This window comes from Microcaecilia unicolor, chromosome 1 (assembly GCF_901765095.1).
Source record: "Microcaecilia unicolor chromosome 1, aMicUni1.1, whole genome shotgun sequence".
In the NCBI taxonomy this organism is placed as follows: Eukaryota; Metazoa; Chordata; class Amphibia; order Gymnophiona; family Siphonopidae; genus Microcaecilia; species Microcaecilia unicolor.
Window position 1 is genome coordinate 732,780,852 of NC_044031.1, and position 21,734 is coordinate 732,802,585.

At 42.6% G+C, this 21,734-nt stretch overlaps 1 protein-coding gene across 3 annotated transcripts in view; it reads left to right on the forward strand.

Annotated features, from left to right (window-relative positions):
* The window catches only part of FURIN (furin, paired basic amino acid cleaving enzyme), a 336,167-nt gene that overhangs the window by 239,062 nt on the left and 75,371 nt on the right, over nucleotides 1-21,734 (forward strand). For all 3 annotated transcript variants that reach the window (XM_030189649.1, XM_030189650.1, XM_030189651.1), the window contains exons 9-11: nucleotides 1,746-1,958; nucleotides 17,006-17,106; nucleotides 20,352-20,455. In XM_030189649.1, the coding sequence (XP_030045509.1) occupies nucleotides 1,746-1,958; nucleotides 17,006-17,106; nucleotides 20,352-20,455 (418 nt within the window). The remainder of the gene's footprint in view (nucleotides 1-1,745; nucleotides 1,959-17,005; nucleotides 17,107-20,351; nucleotides 20,456-21,734) is intronic.

The window sequence follows — 21,734 nt, forward strand, 5'->3', positions numbered from 1 at the left end:
AGAATGTGTAGCTTTGTGTAGCATTTCTGGAAATTGGTTGGTTTTTTTTTTTAAAGATATAACCCTGTAAATCTGTAAATGAGGTCTAATTCCATGGCTGTGGGATATTGGAGTCAGAGTTGGAAGCAATTTTGGGTGGACTCATAGTTGGAGTTGGTAAAATAGAGAAGGGGATTTTTTTGGAGAATAAAATAATCTGGAGCAGGTTGTTAGTATTGGTCTTTACCACTTCTCTCAGAAGGTAGAGTTAAGCTGGCCTTTTATTAGAGTATACTTTGCTATTATGTATTTATAGTTTGAATTATTTTATATTGTGCTATGTATTTTGATGATGTAGACCTCTCTGGATACCTTATGGAGGGTTAAAAGAGAGGGTCCAAAAGTACACAACCAAAACAGCAAAAAGAAGCACAAATCAGCCTTCAAGAGTGGAACAATGGAGAGTCGTTTACTTCTTTAGAATCGACATGGGCTGTGTATCGACGCAAACTGCGCCTTCCTCAAGGATTAAATTAATACATTTAGCAGTGGCAAATAAAATCCAAAAAGGGGGCATTCAGAACAGTAGTGCATGATAGAAGCAGAACAAACCAATCATGCAGTGTTGTTCTGAATGCCCCCTTTTTGGATTTTATTTGCCATTGCTAAATGTATTAGTTTGACCCCAGAGGCAGAAAATAAGGCCCTTGTTGGGCCTATAGAAATAAAGGACTCTCCATTGTTCCACTCTTGAAGGCTCATTTGTGTTTCCTTTTGCTACTTTATTGAAGGGAACAGCATAGAAATCAAAAATATACAGTATTTGGACAGTAGGCCACTTCTATGTATAGATCTATTCTCCCTGCTGTTACTGAGAATGAAAACCGGGTTATCAGATTTTTTTTTTATCTTGCACGTTAGTAGGAAAATACTGTTTTGAAGAATTTGTCTAGTTTATCCAAGATAATAAATATATTTCAGAAAATGTGCATCTTTTCTTAACTCCAGCTGTATCCTTGCACTCTCATCCTCCACAAATGTCTGTAATGCATAAGTAAGACTTCTATGTTTAGGTGTTTATGAACTGTTAATATATAGGTATTTATCAGTTAATACTTAAAATCAAAGGCCTATGTGTATAATAGGGGAGTAATTTTAAATGCATCATTTATTTATGACTTATGATCTGAGTGAATGCAGTTGAGAAGTCATCAAAAACTTTGGGTGGTATTTATAAAAAAAAAAATAATAATAAAAAGGAAAGCGAGAAAGAAAAGAAATTCTTTCCACACTCAACTTGTCAAGATCGCACAGCAGTCAGTGCTTAAATGAAATTTTCATGGTCTGAAAGACACTAGCACTGCTCCACAGAACTGCCTTGTTTACATAAGTGAGGCAAATCCTGTGGTTTGTGTTTCCTTAGTCGCAAACAGAAGGAAAAAAACTCCACTGAAGGAAGACGCCAGACATAAAACAGTAGAGAAACAAAAAGGAACCTCTCGCAGATGGTGTCCAAAAAATTCTTTATTGCAGTAATCTTCAGAAACAATAAAGGAGACTCCTTTATTGTTTCGGAAGATTATTGTAATAAAGAGTTTGTGTTTTGTTGACATTTTTTGTTGAACAGTTTTCTGTGTGGTAAAGGCAGAGGAGGAAGTCTCTCAACACAGATCCTTTGCTCAATTTTGCCCCAGACTGGGCTCAGCGCCCCCTAGTGCACAACTCACAGTATGCTCTTATTTTAACCCAACTTTCTTTCTGCTAAGGGTCGTGGAGGACTGGGCTCCATCTTCGTCTGGGCCTCTGGCAATGGGGGCCGGGAACACGACAGCTGCAACTGCGATGGCTACACCAACAGCATCTACACGCTATCAATCAGCAGTACAACACAGTATGGGAATGTCCCGTGGTATAGTGAAGCCTGCTCCTCCACGCTGGCTACGACCTACAGCAGCGGCAACCAGAATGAGAAACAGATTGTAAGTGCCCTCGTCCAGATGTGAGAGAACGAGTAGCTGCTTCCCTCTGTTTCCAAACCAGTGTGCATGTATTGGGAAGGGGGCACTTGTGAAGGGATGTAAAACTTGAGCATGCCGTGTAGCAATAATGTATGACTTGGTGGGTGATTCTGTTCAAGATATATCCCAGTGCAAATTGTCTCCAACAGCTGTTTGTAAAGCTTTGCCTATAGGTTGGTGGTTGGACACTCGCTAGAATCTGATCCTTCTGCCCAAATTAAGCTATGTAGAGTTGCTGTTGTTTATTTTATTTATTTATTTGTTACATTTGTATCCCGCATTTTCCCACAAATTTGCAGGCTCAATGTGGCTTACATAGTACCGGGAGGCAATTGCCGGTTACATGGATATGTAGTCTGGTATTACACTGGGATGCTTTAACTTTTCAACCACATACTGGTAATAAAGTCAGGCATTCTTTAAAATTCCTGTGCTAGGAAAATTAAAACCTTTTCCTTTCTCAGGAGGATTTCAGATTGCTTCTCCAGGCCATGATGGTGTTCCAATTAGATAACTGTAGTGCTTTGTTCCTGGCTTTACCTTTGAGTTCTGTCCAGCTTCTAGATTCAGCATATCACCCCACAGCTGGCAGCACTTCATGGCTCCTGGTGCAGTTTCATGTGACATTAAAAATGTTACGGCTGATTGATACAGCACTTTAAAAGGATGTTCCCTCTTTCCTGACACATATCTTAAGGATTTCTACCCCTCTAGGGATTTCTATTCAGACATTCGGCACTATTTGTCTATTCCATCGTTAAGAAAAAGATCCATTTTAGGAGGCTAGAATGTGCACCTTTTCTATCCTATGTCCAGATGCATGGAATCATTTGCCAGACTATCTCAGGCTACTGATGGACTCGTGGGTTTTTTTATATTTCAACATTTTTATTGATGATATAGCAGAATGATCTCCAAGATACTGCAAATACAACTGACATTACGAACATAACATCTGATCATGATAACAAGCTATCAGCAATATTTTAACATTTTCCTCCCCTCCCTACCATCCAACCTATTGTTAGGACGTCACTACCTAGAATATATGTTATTCCATTACATAACGAGCTTATGAGACTTTATGCAACTAAGTGTCCAGACAAGGGGCCTTGTTTCTTATAGCTCCCCTGTGTTTACGGACTCATGGGGTTTTAAGAAACAACTAAAGGCTTACTTATGTGGACAGTCTTTTCCATCTGCTGACTAGTGCTTGCACTTTACTGGCTGTTGTCTGTAGTTTAGTTTTTTGTTCTAGTATATAAAAGCATCTTTTGTAACAAATGATTTGATATATGTGCTTTTGTATTCCACCTAGCTATTGTTGCACTATAAATAAATATTGTAGAGTGGATATAATACTGGGTTTCAAGATTTCAGAGGGTGGGTTTTGTTTTTGATTTTTTTCTGTGCTTCACTGGAACTAGCCATCTCCAGTCCTCGAATGCCACTGCAAGATGATGAGCGATGTTTTTTGCCAGAGTCCAGTTGGGAATCAGAGAGCTGGTGGATGCAGAGACGTTCTGATCAGCAATAAAAAGGAGTGCTAAAGTGACAAATCTCAGCATAAGGCAGGTTAAGCAAAGGAGAAAGAGATCGATGTAGTCTCTATCGAAGTAGCTCTCGGCACAGTGCATTTTATTTTCTTGCCCCTGTAACCTGGAATAATCTCCCTCTAGAAATTTGTAGTGAATTATCCCTCCCCAGGTTTAAAACCTGGCTGTTCAGGCAAGTGTTTTGATGCCTCCTGTATTTTTTGTATTTTTATTTATTCACAAAAGCTTGATATACCGCTTTGTTCCAAAGATGGCTTCAAAGTGGTTTATAATTAAAAAGAAAATGCTGTTAGAAAGGACAGAGAGAAATTTTAAGAGTGGGCAGGGTAGGCTAAAGAAAAGAGGTGAGTTTTAGACTTGAATTTAGCATAAGAGGGTTCTGAACAAAGGCGTAGGGGTAAACTGTTCCATAGTCTAGGACCAGTGTCACTGATAACAGAGAGAGGAGGCAGTTGGCTAGCATCTTTTGAGCAGAAGGAGCGTGTAGGTGTGTACGGAATGATAAGGCGGAAAAGGTAGTCTGGGGCAGTTGGGGAGCAAGACTTAAAGATCAAAATCAGGAGTTTGTACTGAATGCATGCAGAAAGGGGTAATCAATGTTCTTGATACAGTAAAGGTGTAATATGGCCTTCCATTTGATTTCATTTCAGTACTTAATATCACTTAGATTGTTGTCCCACTAGGGACAGACCTAGTACCTGTAAAATGAAACTGTAAGCTGCTTAGGTCTAAGTAGTACATTATACTACTGTTGTACCTGGGACAATGGAAGGTTAAGTGACTTGCCCAGGGTCACATGGAGGTGCAGAGGGAATTGAACCTGGCTTCCCAGGATCTCAACCCACTGTTGACCATCAGGCAGCAGTGGGAATCGAACCCAGTTCCACAACGTACTACACTAACCATTAGGCCACTCCTCCACCCCCTCTAATTCTCCTTATATGGCTGTGTATGTTTAGGTTAGTATGCTGTGTTTTTCTTTTTCCATCTGTCCTATTGAATATTGGCGTTCCTTTTCTTTGCCATTTATTTTATGTTATTAGAATGTAAACCGCTTTGTTTTGTGTGTCAGCAAAAGCAGTATAGTAAGTGTAAATAAAGAATAGCAGAATTATTTAAAGCACTAGCATTCAAGATTTATGAAAACACATTTGCAAAATTATCAGGATAAACAGAGTAAAGGCCCAAACCAAAGAGAAAATATGCTCAGTTCATAAATGGAGGTAATTTTCTAAGCTTTAGATAAATGAGAGACGTGAAAAACCAAAGTGGGAAGTAAGTAAGCTAAAGAGATGAACTAGTGTTTGCAAAGAGAATGGGTACAAAGCAGAAATCTCAAGTTCTCTTCCCAATATTTCCAGAAAAAGAGGAAGGGGACCAAGGTAACATAGGAAAAGGCATTGATGATCCATTGTGAGCGTGGATAAAGCTGTGAGACCTGATATTAAGAGAAATCAAATGTAGTGATGTTCCTCCCTTCTCCTTCCCCTCTGCAACTCTATTCAACTTCAGTGCTCCAAGGGACCGAAAGAAAATGGATATGATTATGATTCACAAGAGTGTAAAACAAGGAAGAGGCAGGCAACCAGATATTAGTCCAGCTTCAGTGGCAGATATAACTATGGAGATAAGAAAGAGTGCAGCACCTTGAAACAAGTAGATTACAGGACACCAGCCAATGCGATTTAACAAAAGGAGGATTGTGGCAGATAAATGACGGACAGAAGCGATGGATCTCCGGACTTACTAGCAAGACTTTTAGAGTCACATAAGTTCCACCTCATCAGCTTGTGCCTTGCATGGCAGCCCAGGGAGGGAGTGGGCCCACATATAGCTGCTGTTGTGTCTTATTAAATGACTTCTTCACACACACACTCTGAGGGGTTTTAACTTGAACTTTATCTGCTGGGGTTTTGATAGTGTTCTGTAGAGAGGACCAGAGAGCACGCTGGTATAGGAAGTAGGTCAAGAAGTTTAGTATTGTGTGAGCAACAGGACGCAAATAGTAGCAGTAAATAGAATCTTCTCTGGTGAAGACTTGTTACCAGTGACGTGCCCTAGGGCTTGATACTAGTTCAGAATCTTTTCAATAACTTTATTAACAAGCTTGCTACTACTACTACTACTACTACTTTTATCATTGCTGAGGTACTTAAGGGAAAAATAAGCCTACTAGTAGATGACAGAAGATTCTGTAATAGAGAAGATGTGCTAGAAAGGGTGAAAGAAAAAAAAAAGCATAGCAAACAATTTTGGAAAATGAATATCAATGTATTATAAATGCATTGCAGATTAAAAATGATTAATTCACTACACATCAATGTGAAAGACAAGGACAGGGAAGTTGTCAAACATGAAAGTCAGACGTATATGCTTCCAGGTAGCCCAGTCAGTGTAATAAAGGAGTTGGTGAAACTGCATCTCAGTTGCTTAAGTAGGAAGTATTTGCAGGATAAAGTAGGTGTTTATAAAAGAGATCCTTTAAGGAGGATTGGGGATAAGCATTGCCCCCCCCTTTAAGGGAAGCAGTGCTGGGAACCCTGGTGAGATGGATGTAGGCCAAGTAGAGTTTAAAACTCCACGCCTAGAGTGTTGAAGGGAGGCCCCAGGAATATGCTAAGAGAGTGTAATTGTAAAGGACTTTGTTGAAATCCTGCTGAGCCCATAAGCTAAGCTAGGCATCTTTTTGTTGTAAAGAAACCTTTGCTCCTTGGTTCAGCTGTTTTTTTGTTTTTCTTCACAAGCCTCACCCAAAATCCTCAACTGCTCATGCCCATACTATTAATGGAGGTCATATTACCCTTGTATAGGTCACTGGTGAGACATCAGCACAAGTGCTGCGTTCAGTTCTGGAGACTGTATCTTTGGTAAACACGTTAGGGTGGAATTATTCTCAGGAAAGACTCCTAAAATACAAGGCCTGTAAAGAGAGTCTTAAGACACCTCAGAATGTACTTACTGGAGGAAAGAAGGGGATAGGAATAGGTCTTCAAATTTTTGACTATGGTAAAAGGATAGTGATAGGAGTGTATTACCGTCCACCTGGCCAAGATGAACAGACGGATGTAGAAATGTTATCAGAAATTAGGGAGCCTAACAAACTGGGCAACACGATAATAATGGGTGATTTCAATTACCCCGATATTGACTGGGTAAATGTAACAGGGCACGCTAGGGAGGTAAAATTCCGTGATGAAATCAAGGACTGCTTTATGGAGCAGCTGGTACAGGAGCCAACAAGAGAAGGAAAAATTCTACACCTAATCCATAGTGGAGCACATGATCTGGTGCGGGTGGTAATGGTGATGGGCTGCTTGATAACAGTGATCATAATATGATCAGATTTGATATTAGCTTTGGAGTAAGTATAAACAGGAAATCCAATACGTTAGCGTTTAACTTTCAAAAAAGAGACTATGATAAAATGAGAAGAACAGTGAAAAAAAACTAAGAGGAGCTGCTGTGAGGGTCAAAAATTTACATCAGGCATGGATGCTATTTAAAAATACCATCCTGGAAGCCCAGGCAAATATATTCCATGTATTAAAAAAGGAGGGAGGAAGACCAAACGACAGCCGGCATGGTTAAAAAGTGAGGTGAAGGAAGCTATTGGAGCTAAAAGAAAATCCTTCAGAAAATGGAAGAAGGAACCAAATGAAAATAATAAGAAGCAGCATAAGGAATGTCAAGTAAAATGCAAATTACTAATAAGGAAGGCAAAGAGGGACTTTGAAAAAAAGATTGTGTTGGAGGCAAAAATACATAATACATTTTTTTTTTAGGTATATTAAAAGCAAGAAGCCTGCAAAAGAATTGGTTGGACCTGCTAGATGACCGAGGCATGAAACTGGCAATCAGGGAAGACAAAGCCATAGCGGAGAGATTAAATAAATTCTTTGCTTCCGTCTTCACCGAGGAAGATTTGGGAGAGATACTGGTGCCAGAAATGGTATTCAAAGCTGACAAGTTGGGGAAACTGAATTAAATCTCTATAAACCTAGAGGATGTATTGGGGCAATTTGACAAATTGAAGAGTAGCAAATCTCCTGGACCATATGTATGGTATTCACCCCAGAGTACTGATAGAATTGAAAAATGATCTGGCGGAACTATTGTTAGTAATATGTAATTTATCTTTAAAATCAGGTGTGGTACCAGAAGATTGGAGGGTAGCTCATGTAACACCAATATTTAAAAAAGGTTCCAGAGGGGATCTGGGAAATTATAGACCGGTGAGCCTGACGTTGATGCCGGGCAAAATGGTAGAGACTATTATAAAGAACAAAATTACAGAGCATATTCAAAAGCATGGATTAATGAGACAAAGCCAACATGGATTTAGTGAAGGGAAATCTTGCCTCACCAATCTATTACATTTCTTTGAAGGGGTGAACAAACGTGGATAAAGGCGAGCCGGTTGATATTGAGGCATGTTTTCAAAGCACTTAGCCTTCCAAAGTTCAATAGGTTTCTATGGAACTTTGGAAGGCTAAGAGCTTTGAAAATATGCCTCATAGTGTATCTGGATTTTCAAAAGGCGTTTGACAAAGTAGCTTGTGAAAGACTCCAGAAAAAATTGGAGAGTCATGGGATAGGAGGTACTGTCCTATTGCGGATTAAAAACTGGTTAAAAGATAGAAAACAGAGAGTAGGGTTAAATGGTCAGTATTCTCAATGGAGAAGGGTAGTTAGTGGGGTTCCCCAGGGGTCTGTGCTGGGACCACTGCTTTTTAACATATTTATAAATGATCTAGAGATGGGAGTAACTAGTGAGGTAATTAAATTTGCTGACGACACAAAGTTATTCAAAGTTGTTAAGTCTCAAGAGTATTGTGAAAAATTACATGAGGACCTTATGAGACTGGGAGACTGGGCGTCTAAATGGCAGATGACGTTTAATGTGAGCAAGTGCAAAGTGATGCATGTGGGAAAGAGGAACCCAAACTATAGCTACATATTGCAAGGTTCCACATTAGGAGTCACCAACCAAAAAAGGGATCTCGGCGTTGTTGTAGGTGATACGTTGAAACCCTCTGCTCAGTATGCTGCAGCGGCTAAGAAAGCAAATAGAATGTTAGGTATTATTAGGAAAGGAATGGAAAACAAAAGTGAGGACGTTATAATGCCTTTGTATCAGTCCATGGTGCAACCGCACCTCGAATATTGTGTTCAATTCTGATCACCGCATCTCAAAAAAGATATAGTGGAATTAGAAAAGGTACAGAGAAGGGCGACGAAAATGATAAAGGGGATGGGACAACTTCCCTATGAGGAAAGGATGAAGCATCTAGGACTGAGACGAGATATGATAGAGGTCTATAAAATAATGAGTGGAGTGGAACAGTTAGACGTGAATTGTTTGTTTACTTTTTCCAAAAATACTAGGACTAGGGGGCATGCAATGAAGCTACAAAGTAGTAAATTTAATACGAATCGGAGAAAAATTTTCTTCACTCAACATGTAATTAAACTCTGGAATTTGTTGCTGGAGAATGTGGTAAAGGCAGTTAGCTTAGCAGGTTTTTAAAAAGGTCTGAATGACTTCCTAAAGGAAAAGTCCATAGACCATATTAAATTGACTTGTGGAAAATCCACTGCTATTTTGGGGATAAGCTGCATAAAATGTATTGAACTTTTTTGGGATCTTGCCAGGTATTTGTGACCTGGATTGGCCACTGTTGGAAACGGGATGCTGGGCTTGATGGGCCCTTGGTCTGTCCCAGTGTGGCAATACTTATGTACTTAAGATGACATTTTCCTTTAGGGAAAGAAAATTCAGGCACCAGTGGGTCATCATATGACATTGGAGAGGATTTCAGAGGAAATATGAGAAGATACTGTTTTACTGAGAAGGTGTTTGATCTCTGGACTAGCCTGCCAGTAGAAGTAGTGACAGCCAAAATTCTAACAGAATTTTAAACAATGTTTGGACAAAGTGTGCTGTGGAAGACAGGTGGTGGGTGGGTGGTGGGGGGAATGAGGCTACAGTAACATGCAGGAAATAAACATGTGGGCTGAAGGGTGAATACAAGCTAATGAGCAGAGAGTGCTGATAGGTCTGCATTACATTTCCAAGAATAGGTAACCTACGTGGCACAGCCATGGTTAAAAACCTGACGAGCAGCATTGTGACTGCCTTAGACTTCTATGAAGGTAGGGGTAACCTGTTATAACCCTAATGTTTAGTGGCTGTTTGAAGGGTAGAGGAGTGGCCTAGTGGTTTGGGTGGTGGACTTTGGTCTTGGGGAACTGAGGAACTGAGTTCGATTCCCGGCACAGGCAGCTCCTTGTGACTCTGGGCAAGTCACTTAACCCTCCATTGCCCCATGTAAGCCGCATTGAGCCTGCCACGAGTGGGAAAGCGCAGGGTACAAATGTAACAAAAATAAAATAAAAAATTATTCAATTAATTTCAAATCAGTTCTTGTATACTGCTAATATCCTCTTTCCAGGGTTCAGTGCGGTTTACATTCTAGGTGAGACAAAAGCAGATAGTGTTAGTGTGAGGTTTGAAAAACATTATTACAGAGGTCTCTGGTATGACATGGAGAAGAGGTCAGGGAGTTGCATTCAGGGATTTGTAAGGTGACGAGGCTGGTGCAGGCCAACTCTAACAAAATGTAAACATGGTTGGGATAGATGAGGAAGCAGTATTAGGGGTGATGGTTCAGAGATGTTGGGATATGGGTATGGAAACAAGTATTAGTTTAAGTATGAGAATTTATGTGCTTATCTGTGCAGTGTGGTAAACAACCAGAAAAGAAAACTGAATAGTCTCTGTCATCTATTATGTTGTTATGTAATAGAAAAAAATGCAGACAAACCATATTTAATGTGGTATGCACGATGCTATATTAAGAAGAAAAGTTTCCACAGTGCAAAACAATAAAAGGAGCAGTAGTGACCCAGAGAGGGACACCAAGCCACAGAAGTTCCACAAAAATATATATATTCAAACCGGAAGTATAATCAAACTTGACTGTTTCAGATTAGCATTGACCTGAAGCAGCCACATTTTGACTGTAATGCCTGCCTCAGGGGGTCCAAAACAGATTGATTGCACACAGACAATGGAAAAGACTTAAATGAGCACTGGACAACATATATTCATCATAGGCAGAGAGACGGGCAACCCCGACTGATGTGCTGTTCATATGATAATTCAGTGCTGATTTAATTCCTTTCCATTGACTGTGTGTAACCAGTTTTAGACACCTGATGCAGACATTTCAGCTGAAACATGGTCATGTCAGGTCAACGCCAATTTGAAATAGACAAGTCTGATTATACCTCTGGTTTGAATAAATGATTTTTTATGGGACTTCTAAGGTGTGGAGGGGCATAATCGAAAGGGGGCGCACAAGTTTTCCTGAGGATGTTCTCGCAGGGTATCCCGGCGAAGGGGCGGGGAAACTCGTATTATTGAAACAAGACAGGCATTCATCTTTCGTTTCGATAATACGGTCGTGGACGCCCAAATCACGAAATTTAGGTCAACCTTAGAGATGGTCGTCCTTAGAGATGGCCGTCCCCAATTTTCGGCGATAATGGAAACCGAGGATGCCCATCTCAGAAACGACCGAATCCAAGCCATTTGGTCTTGGGAGGAGCCAGCATTCGTAGTGCACTGGTCCCCCTGACATGCCAAGACACCAACCGGACACCCTAGGGGGCACTGCAGTGAACTTCATAAATTGCTCCCAGGTGCATAGCTCCCTTGCCTTGTGTGCTGAGCCCCCCAAACCCCACTCCCCACAACTGTACACCACTACCATAGCCCTAAGGGGTGAAGGGGGGCACCTACATGTGGGTACAGTGGGTTTGTGGTGGGTTTTGAAGGGCTCACATTTACCATCCCCGATTCCGTCCGGTGGTCATCTGGTCATTTAGGGCACATTTTTGTGGCTTAGGCATAAGAAAAAAAGGACCAGGTAAAGTCGTCCAAGTGTTCGTCAGGGACGCCCTTCTTTTTTCCATTATCAATCGAGGACGCTCATGTGTTTGGTACGCCCCAGTCGCAACTTCGCTACGCCTCCGACATGCCCCCATGAACTTTGGTCGTCCCCGCGACGGAAAGCAGTTGAGGATGGCCAAAATCGGCTTTCGATTATGCTGATTTGGGCGACCCTGTGAGAAGGATGCCCATCTTGCAATGTGTCGAAAGATGAGCATCCTTCTCTTTCAAAAATAATCCTGTTAGTGTCCCTCTTTGGGTTTTTGCTGCTCCTTTTAATGTATGCTGTTAGACTTTCTTTTTTTTTGTTTTGTTTTTGTTTTTTTGTTAACAAACCACTGTTCTATTTTTTTTTTCTTTAAATTTCTGGATAGCCAATTGCCTGTTGTATTCCTATCAGGACTTCATCTTGGGCCCATCCACCTCCACTTTTTTTTCAAAGCCCTAGTTCTTGAATGCCTATCCTAGTCAGATCTCTGTATTTGTCTGGCTTTGTGTGTCTGACTTATCTGATTATCTGTACACAAGCAATCTTTGCATGCTCATTAAGTCTATCTAAAATACATTGTACATATTGAATTTTCCAAGGCTCCAACCTATGAGATCATGGAAGAAGTTACGATGAAGCAAAATATATTCATTCAGTAAGCCAGAGCAGCTAGATTGGGTTTGTTTCTGTTCAGAAGCTCCATCTTCTGTACAGATAAACAATCATCAGATTAATCATTTGTGCTTTGTGAGATTGGTCACATCTGGACCAGCCGAGCCTAGATCAACCTGAGGGGAATGACTTGTTTAAAAATGAATTGTAACTTAGAAGTTGTTTTGCATTCACTTTTCTCTCAGCAACCATCACATCAATTCTTTAGACAGAATCAAACTGAAATGTATGAGACCTGTCATCTTTAGTGCAGTGGTTCCCAAACCTGGTCCTGGAGGCACCCCAGCCGGTTGGGTTTTCAGGATATCCACAATGAATATTCATGAGAGAGATTTGAATGAAGTGGAGGCAGTGATTGCAAATCTCCCTCATGAATATTCATTCTGAATATCCTGAAAACCTGACTGGCTGGGGTGCCTCCAGGACCAGGTTTGGGAATCACTGCCCTAGTGTTAAGACAGTATTCCAGTCCTGGCTTTGTGAAGAATATCTTCAGAGCAGTCCTAAACAGTTGAACTGCTGTCGGACAGCATCCTAGAAAATAAATGCCTACAGAAAACCACCCCTTTCCATGGGCAAGGTAAAGACTGAGTAGACAAAATCAGAGAACCTAGCTAGGAGTGGCCTGCTGGTTAGAGTACCGCTCAACATCTAGAGGTGGCTGGTTCAAATCCCACTGCTGCTGCTCCTTGTGATCTTGGGCAAGTCACTTAACCCTCCATTGCCTCAGGTACAAAATTAGATTGCGATCCCTCCTGGGACAGGGAAATATCCAGTGTACCTGATTGTAACTCACCTTCAGCTACTACTGAAAAGGTGTGAGCAAAATCTAAATAAATCATTCAGCATGTACTTCGTGGGAATTCTTGGATGTATATTTTGTGGGAGGAAGGGCAGTAGGAAACTAGTTTAACAGTAATGTAAGCTGCACAAGGGTCCACTGAGTTGGGGGAGGGTGTCCCCTTCAGAGTTTGAGCAGATGGATCTCCTTGCTGACAGCAGTGGTGGGCACAGAGAACATATCAGTAGGACCAGGGGTGTGCTGGTAAATTTTTAACAGGCTCTTTCTCCGGATGTAGCCAGCTCTGCAGTTGGAAGGGCCAAGGGTGGCCGGGGGTGGGGGAGCAACACTTGCCTCTCTCTCCTCCCTCCCTTCGTGCGGGCACGCTAGGCATACCTTTGCTGGTAGCCAATAAATGGACTGCCACCACTCCCAACGTCTTGCTCTGAGCAGTATGCTGGAAACAAGGAGCGAGGAGCAGCAGTAGTCTATTTACTTGGCTGGCAGGGCTCAGCATCCTCACCAGCAAAGCAAGAGAATTCAGCAGGGGGCCCAAGCCCACATTTTGGGAGCCAGTTGTTAAAGTAGCTATGGAGGGCCCTACTTTAACAACCGGCTCTCAAAATTCTTAAAAACTTAACAACGAGCTCTTGCGAGCCTGTGAGAGCCTGCTCCAGCACACCACTGAGTAGGACTCTTTTGTGTTGTCCCAGGCATCTGCCGCTTTTCCCCCTGATGGTCATGTGGCCATGGTTGTGAACTGCCACATGACCACTGCCTGACAAAACAACCCTCCTTCACACTTGCAGAGCATCTGTTTGCTCTGCTGCCCTCCCTTGTGTGCACAAGGGTCACTGTGTTTCTGGCTGTTAACCTCAGAGGGATGAGGTGTGGGATAAGCAAGAACATGAGCCTTGCTGTGTTTAACTTGGCAGCATATTGGAGGGAAAAGAATGAAACTTTGATGCACAGGTTGGAAAAATGAGTTCTTCAGATCATAATTTGGAGACCCCTGAGTTAGTTTTCTTCCCATGAAGTTTACAATCTGACTTCAAGTACAGGAAGGCCAAATTATTTATTCAAGGTCAGACAGGAGAAGTGAACAAGGGTCTCTGTATCTCTGTGCTCTGCCCACTGTACTACAGTGGACGTCACTCCATTCTTCAGCTGCTTCTGGGGTCTGAAAGGAAGTTGTAAATGCTAAATTCTAACAGTTTTATAAGAACATATGTGACGTCCACAACAAATGCTGAATAATAACAACAAAAGGGCTATTCCTCCCCCCAACATGCATTGTGATTTCATGATGACAGTTTTGTGCCTTTTTTAAGGGAATCTAAATACAAGTGGACGGATAACAGAGTTGGGGTTAAGTGAAGAGAACAGGACTGTGGTCTCCAGTGGGAGGTCTTTTCACCTATACAGGGTAGACTATTTGCACTAAATAAGCCTTTTATGTTTTTTATTTATTTTTCTGTTTGTTTTGTTGGCATGCTGTAATTTCATAGAAAAGACTGTCAAATAAGGGCCAGAGGGGAGTTTGTATCCCAGACTTTGATCTTGCAAATACAGGGAATTATCTAACCACCAGCTGCAGTGAAGAATGATAGAGGTAGTGTAGTAGCAGGAGGGGTGTTCGATCACAGCCTGTACTGTAGCAGGAAGGAATGTAGATCACACGTAGTCATCTGCCACGTCCTAACCTGAAATTCTGGCTCGTATATTACTCATTGTAGCCCATGCAGAAGGTCATAGCTAGGAGAGAATTATGACCCTAACATATGAAGAAAAATGATTAGGATAAACTTTAGAGTTAATTTGTAAACTGCACACCTTCAGCAGACGCCAGATGTTACATATAGAGCATTTGAAGACAGCAGGACTGCCCGATGTGTGGAAGTAATTTTCACGATCTAATACATCTGGGTTCTGTGAGGCATTCAGGCTTCTGTGGCATTTGGAGGTGCACCAGCAGCTGATATGTCACTGTTAGCTCCTGCAATTCACATTGTTTAATTAGAATCCCATGTAAGTCAGATATTGTGATATAATTTAAAAAGAAAACATGCCCCTGTCTGAGCAGATGGGAGGTTTATAGATGTCCAAAAAAAGATATATAAAATATGTACATATCTACTATAATAAAAAGCACCTCCAACGTTCTGAAGCTGACTCCGTGGCAGAGATGGGTTGTAGGGTTCGTGCTACCTGTAACGCTGTATCCATCTCCTGTTGTGACGTTAGCATACTTCCTGGTTCGTCACACGCATGAGGGTGTCGTCGTCCCTCCCTTCCTCCCTCCCTCCCTCTGATTTTTAAAAGTCATCTTCACTTACCAAGTCAGGGTTACGGTGGACGGCAGCAGCGGTAAAACACGTGCAGGCTCGGCCCTTCTCTCTCTCTCAGCTGTGGTCCCGCCCTTGCGGACACAGGAAATTAGGGCGGGACCACAGCTGAGAGAGAGAGAGAAGGGCTGAGCCTGCATGCCTTTTACCGCTGCAGGCGGCCGACGTAACCCCAACAAGGTAAGGAAGATGATTTTTAAAATTCATAGGGAGGGGGCCTAGAACTGGAAGGGAGGGAGGAAGGGAGGGACGACGAACCTGGAACTGGGAGGGAGGGAGGGACAGAGGGGGGACCCTGGAACTCAGACGGAGGGGGGACCCTGAAACTCTGAGGGAGGGGACGACCCTGGAACTCGGAGGGAGGGGACGACCCTGGAACTCGGAGGGGGGGCGCCCCTGGCACACTCTCAATTTCACACACATACACACACACTCTCTCTCTCTCTCTCACAGACGCACTTGCACCCAGTCTCACTCTCTCTCTGTCACACACACACACTCGCACATTCACTCTCTCTCTCTCTCTCTCTCACACAGTCACTCTCACACACACTCTCTCAAACATACACACTCCGAGGACAACCTTGCTAGCGCCTGTTTCATTTCTTCCAGAAATGGGCCTTTTTACTAGTTTTACCAACTTTATTAAGCCTTCAGTCAAAATTTAAGATTGCTAGAAACTTCGTCTAGAATGCTGCCTTTGGTTTCTAACTGGGTTACTCTGCTGCACATTCTCCCTTGAGGATTTAGTGAGTGGGCTGTAGCTTTGACTTTACATGACTCGTGCAGCCGTTTGGTTTAAAGAGTGTGCTCTCATTGCAATGTTTGTGTTTTTCTTTGCAAGTCTGGAAACAAAAGAATCTGGATTCATAAAATTGCATAACATGGAGGACAGTTCAGGCTTGGAAATCAATAAAACAGCATAAAAAATAAGACTTAACAGCTGTGTGTCAGCAAGGATGCCTGCGTCAAACATTCAAATGGAGTATATGCTGACATATACTTCAGTGCTAAACCATCAATTATGTTCATAAAAGCGAAGGAGGAATAAAACTGTACCCTCTGAGGAACTTCCAACAATAGTCAGTGTAGCTGTATCAGAAAAAAAAACCTGTGAGGATTTTGTGGTCCTATTTCTGACTTATTTGAATGTCTGCAGTCCAGTGCTTTACTGTTCATTTCTGCGCCCTTCCCTCTTGGCTACTCATCCCCAGCCCCAAGCAGAAAAAAAATGATGATGGCAGTAAAGAGATGTAACTGGCGTGAAATTCTCAATGATGCTAGATGCAGAAGAGTAAGTTAATTCTTCAGACCTGGCATTAAAGCCCTGGTGTTAGAAAACCCTATGGGGCTTGTTTTCTAAAACGAAAAACATCCAAAAAGGGTGCCTGAATATGGCACCAATTTATAGAATTGCACCATAGTCTACATTCTGCAAGCTACACTCATCCTGTCATGAAAGTCTTTTTATAGGACACAATGCTTGGCTATCATGAAGGGTTCTGTGATGGCAGGTGCTGTGGTTTGTCTACCTGTGTTCTGTTGGTTTTGTAACAGTTAAATGTCATGGTTGTCATACATTTTGGTCGCAGAGATGTACTGTGGCACCATTACATAGGCTGTATGTTCTTAAACTTGCATCTGCTTTGAGCAAATGATTTTGGAGATGGAAGGGAAGCAATATTTGACCTCTTTCACCTGCCTGTTTTAGGTAACAACAGATCTGAGACAGAAATGCACAGTCTCTCACACAGGAACTTCGGCCTCCGCACCCTTAGCAGCTGGAATAATTGCTCTGGCTCTGGAAGCAAAGTGAGTATTAGGTGCAGAAAACATACCAGAGGGGTGTCTTTTTTTAACCACTGAACAGCAGAGGCTTTCACAAAGACTTAATCACCATGCGCCAGACTGTGGCTCAAAATAGCAGCTAGCAGAACTTGTGCAATATAAATTAAATGTTTTTCATTCATCAAACTATTTATCTTTTCCTGCCTTTATGAGAGCTATGGAGTGCACAGTAGTGCTTCATGACAATGTGTATCATTGTATATTCTTATTCTTGTGGCTGCCCTGAAAGGAACAGGGACCTACTTAGGAAATGCAGACACCTTTTTTTTGGAGGGGGGGGGGTGCTGGTACATTTGTATGCACCTATAAAAATATTCAGAGAAGTGGGACTTCTCTGATTGGAAGTTGCTTTATAGTGTGCTTCCCAAGATCTTTTGAATGAGCATGCCAGGTGATTTTACTGACCACCCAGCTAACTGAAGTGAAAATTTTATAATACAGCACAGTACTCCCCTTCTCCCATCAGGCTACTATGTAATGCCATCCAGCTGGCAAAACTTCCTGGAGAGAACATTGCTTTAGACGTGGAGGCCTTATTTAAAATAAAAAAACAACCTGAAGACATTGTGAGTTCATATTAATGAATGTGAAAAGTCTTACTATAGGTTGGCATTAGTATTAGTGAGCTGTGAATTGGCAGAGTGCCCTGATGTGGGACTTTTGTAACTATTACCTCTACCTATAGGCTTCTTAATCATTAGTTTTCGCCCTCTACACTCGACAGAAACAGCACTCTCTAAAGTCTGTAATGATCTGTTCCTTGCCAAATCCAGAGGCCACTACTCCATCCTCATCCTCCTTGATCTATCCGCCGCTTTTGACACTGTCAATCATGATTTACTTCTTGCCACACTGTCCTCATTTGGGTTCCAGGTCTCTGTCCTCTCCTGGTTCTCCTCCTATCTCTCCCACCGCACCTTCAGAGTACACTCTCATGGATCTTCCTCCACCCCTATCCCCCTATCTGTTGGTGTTCCCCAGAGATCTGTCCTTGGACCTCTTCTTTTTTCAATCTACACCTCTTCCCTGGGCTCACTGATCTCATCTCATGGTTTCCAGTATCATCTTTATGCTGATGACACCCAGCTGTATCTCTCCACACCAGATCACCGCGGAGACCCAGGCCAAGGTATCGGCCTGCTTATCCAACATTGCTGCATGGATGTCCAACCGCCACCTGAAACTGAATATGGCCAAGACCGAGCTTATCGTCTTTCCACCAAAACCCATTTCTCCTCTTCCTTCGCTCTCGATCTCAGTTGATAACTGTAGGGGTATGTCCCTGTGTCTCCCTTGCTGGTCTTGGCCTATACAAGCCTATGACATCTTGTTACTAGAAGATGGCTGCTGCAAACCTCTGACCTGCACATCTCTGTGTCAGAGTCAGCTTCAGTTTGTGGGAAAATCACTGACAGGCTTGCTGAAGCCAAGAACACTCTGTGCTCCAATTATTCCCCTTCTATCTCGGAGATGATGAGAAGGGAGGCATGCATGGCACTAGAAGTTACCATTTCCAAGGTCACAAAGAAAAAAACAAGAGGATAATTGGTATCACCTGACCGAGAGGCGCTGGAAGAGCGGGAAGAGTTGGGGAGTTAGTTAGTCGGAATCCGTGGAAGAAGGTGGAGGTGGAAAGAAGACCAGTGACCTAAGAAGGTCCACCAACTGATGAACTGTGTATATGGAAGAGTACCGTGTGATTCAGCTACCTACAAGGTGTGACCTGTGCCTTTGCTGACTGCTGCAGAGTGCCTGTGGCTCTGACGAAGACTCGCTGATCTCTCACCTTGAGTCTGGGAAGTGTAACCTGTGCTACTCCTGAGAGGCGTCCCCGGAGGTTGCCTGGTGAGAGACACAGTGATCTATCTCCTATTAGTCTGGGTTAGCGAGTGGTGATTACCTGAGCATAAGGCTGGTGTTAGTCATAACCTTGGTCGGGAAAGAAGCTGCTAATTACCATACTACCTCGTAACATAGTTATTGCATTCTAATCAGTTGTGCAAGTTTACCTAGCAACCAGTAAGAAATGTGTGTGGTGTGAGAATATAGTTGTAAGAATTACTGCCAGTATTTTTGTTCAGCCAAAGCTTTGCCAAATTTCTATTTTGTATGTATTTTTTTATATTATCCATAATAAAGCTAATATATATATCAGCCTGATTTCTCAGCTCTCTCTCTGACCAAAATAGTGGCATGTAGGGCCATAGCCAAGGTTTTCCCCCTTCCCCTAGACAGAGAACAGAATATTTTGCTTGCGGATAGTTCTGGTGGGCAACCTTGTTTCAGGTAATTTATTATCTGGGAAATCCGCCTACATAACACCCTCATCCTCCCCGTCTCATCTGCCCGCAACCTCGGAGTCATCTTTGGCTCCTCCCTCTCCTTCTCTACGCATATCCAGCAGACAGCCAAGACCTGTCGCTTCTTCCTCTTTAACATCAGCAAAATTCGCCCTTTCCTCTCTGAGCACACCACGCTCATCCACACTCTCATTACCTCTCGCCTTGACTACTGCAACCTACTCCTCACTGTCCTCCCACTTAACCATCTATCCCCCCCTTCAATCCGTTCAGAACTCTGCTGCACGTCTTATATTCCGCCTGAACCGATATACTCATATCACCCCTCTCCTCAGGTCACTTCACTGGCTTCCGATCAGATACCGCATACAGTTCAAGCTTCTCCTTCTTACCTACAAATACACTCAGTCTGCAGCCCCTCATTACCTCTCTACCCTCATCTCCCCTTACGTCCCTGCCCGAAACCTCCACTCACAGGACAAATCCCTCCTCTCAGTACCCTTCTCCACCACCGCCAACTCCAGGCTCCGCCCATTCTGCCTCGCTTTACCCTATGCTTGGAATAAACTTCCTGAGCCCCATACGCCAAGCCCCCTCCCTCCCCATCTTCAAATCCTTGCTCAAAGCCCACCTCTTCAATGTTGCCTTCGGCACCTAACCTTTATACCTTTCAGGAAATCTAGACTGCCCCAATTTGTCTGCCCCTACTTGACTGACTGTACATTTGTCCTTTAGATTGTAAGCTCTTTGAGCAGGGACTGGCCTTCTGTGTTAAATTGTACAGCGCTGCGTAACCCTAGTAGTGCTTTAGAAATGTTAAATAGTAGTAGTAGTAGTAGTTCAGATCTGGCTCTTGTTAATGAATGTAGTGACTGGAGTGTTAACCTAACAATTTACTTTTTACCACAGTAAGAACCTCACCTGGAGGGATATGCAGCACTTGGTTGTCCACACCTCTAAGCCAGCTCACCTGAATGCCAATGACTGGATCACCAATGGAGTAGGCCGCAAAGGTAACAAAAAAAAACACAAATGGAACTAAAAAGCAGGTGTCATTCGGGAAATGAAATTTTGAAACAGATGTGTTCTTCTGTAGATATTGTCCAGAGAAATAAAATTGAATCAAATTTATCATAACTAAGGGCATTAAACATCAAGGCCTCATCCTGAGCACCTGAATCTCTGTTCTTTTGCTAGTAATAGTTCTACAACTTTATCACAAAGGTAAAGCAGAGGGACTCAGCTTGTGAGGAATAGCATCCTCCTAGGTTGGCTGGAAACAGCTGGAATATTTGAAATAGAAGGTGATTGTGTTGCAGTCGTTCACATCAGTTAAATCAGGAGAGAGGGCTGTAGACCCAATTCTGTGTTTGAGAGGAAAAGTGCAATGGGATAGGAAATCTTTATCATTTCCTTTTTGTGGTTCTTTCTCATGTGGAAGAACTTTTAGAAAGATCTAAAGAGTAGTGAGTCCCAAACTGTAAGTCAAGACCCCAAATGGGAGGGTAAAGGGGGGGGGGGGGTCATTGGTGGATAGTGGCATAGATAGAGGACTGCTCCCCAACTTCCACTGTGGCCTATGCCAAGTAGTAGAAGTCAGTATTAGGCCCATGAGTCAGTGAGGGGGGTAAGTCTGTAAAACAGGCTCTAATATTCTCCGAGGACATGGAAGCCTTTTTATTCTCACATCTAGTGACATCATCCGACAGAACCAGTGTGGTTGCGGACTAGCAAGTAATGTAGAAGCTTCTAGCATTGTCCCACCACACATGTGCTGGTGCCTTCCTGCGCAAGTCCTTCAGTCTTGTTTTTTTCCTCTGAGCTGAGAGGACGCGTTCTCATGTTCTGTTCTCATGCTCTGCTAATTTTTTCTCAAGTACCTTCCCATGTGGATTTCTTTTCTTTGTTTGTCAGATTTTTTTCATGTTTTTGTTTTTCCCAACCCCTTGTATTTTTTTAGGGATTTTTTTTTGGTCCGTTTTATGTTTTCTTTATTTTTGGGTGTGGCTGCATCCCCAACCTCAATTTGAACACAACCCTTTTTGAGAGTTAAAGATTGAGGCGTTTAATTTGGCATAGATTCTTTTTTCAGTGTCTCTTCTGAGACCCCCAGTGGCTTCAAGAGGTGCGCCCAATGTAAACAGGTAATTTCTGACAAGGACCCGAACAACTGGTGCATCGGGTATCTTGGGCCAGATCATGTCCCCTCTGATTGTGATCTGTTTCAAAATGCAGTGAGAACTCAGCGGGTGAGACTGGCTCAAAGAGAGCAACTTTCCAGCTCCATGAAGG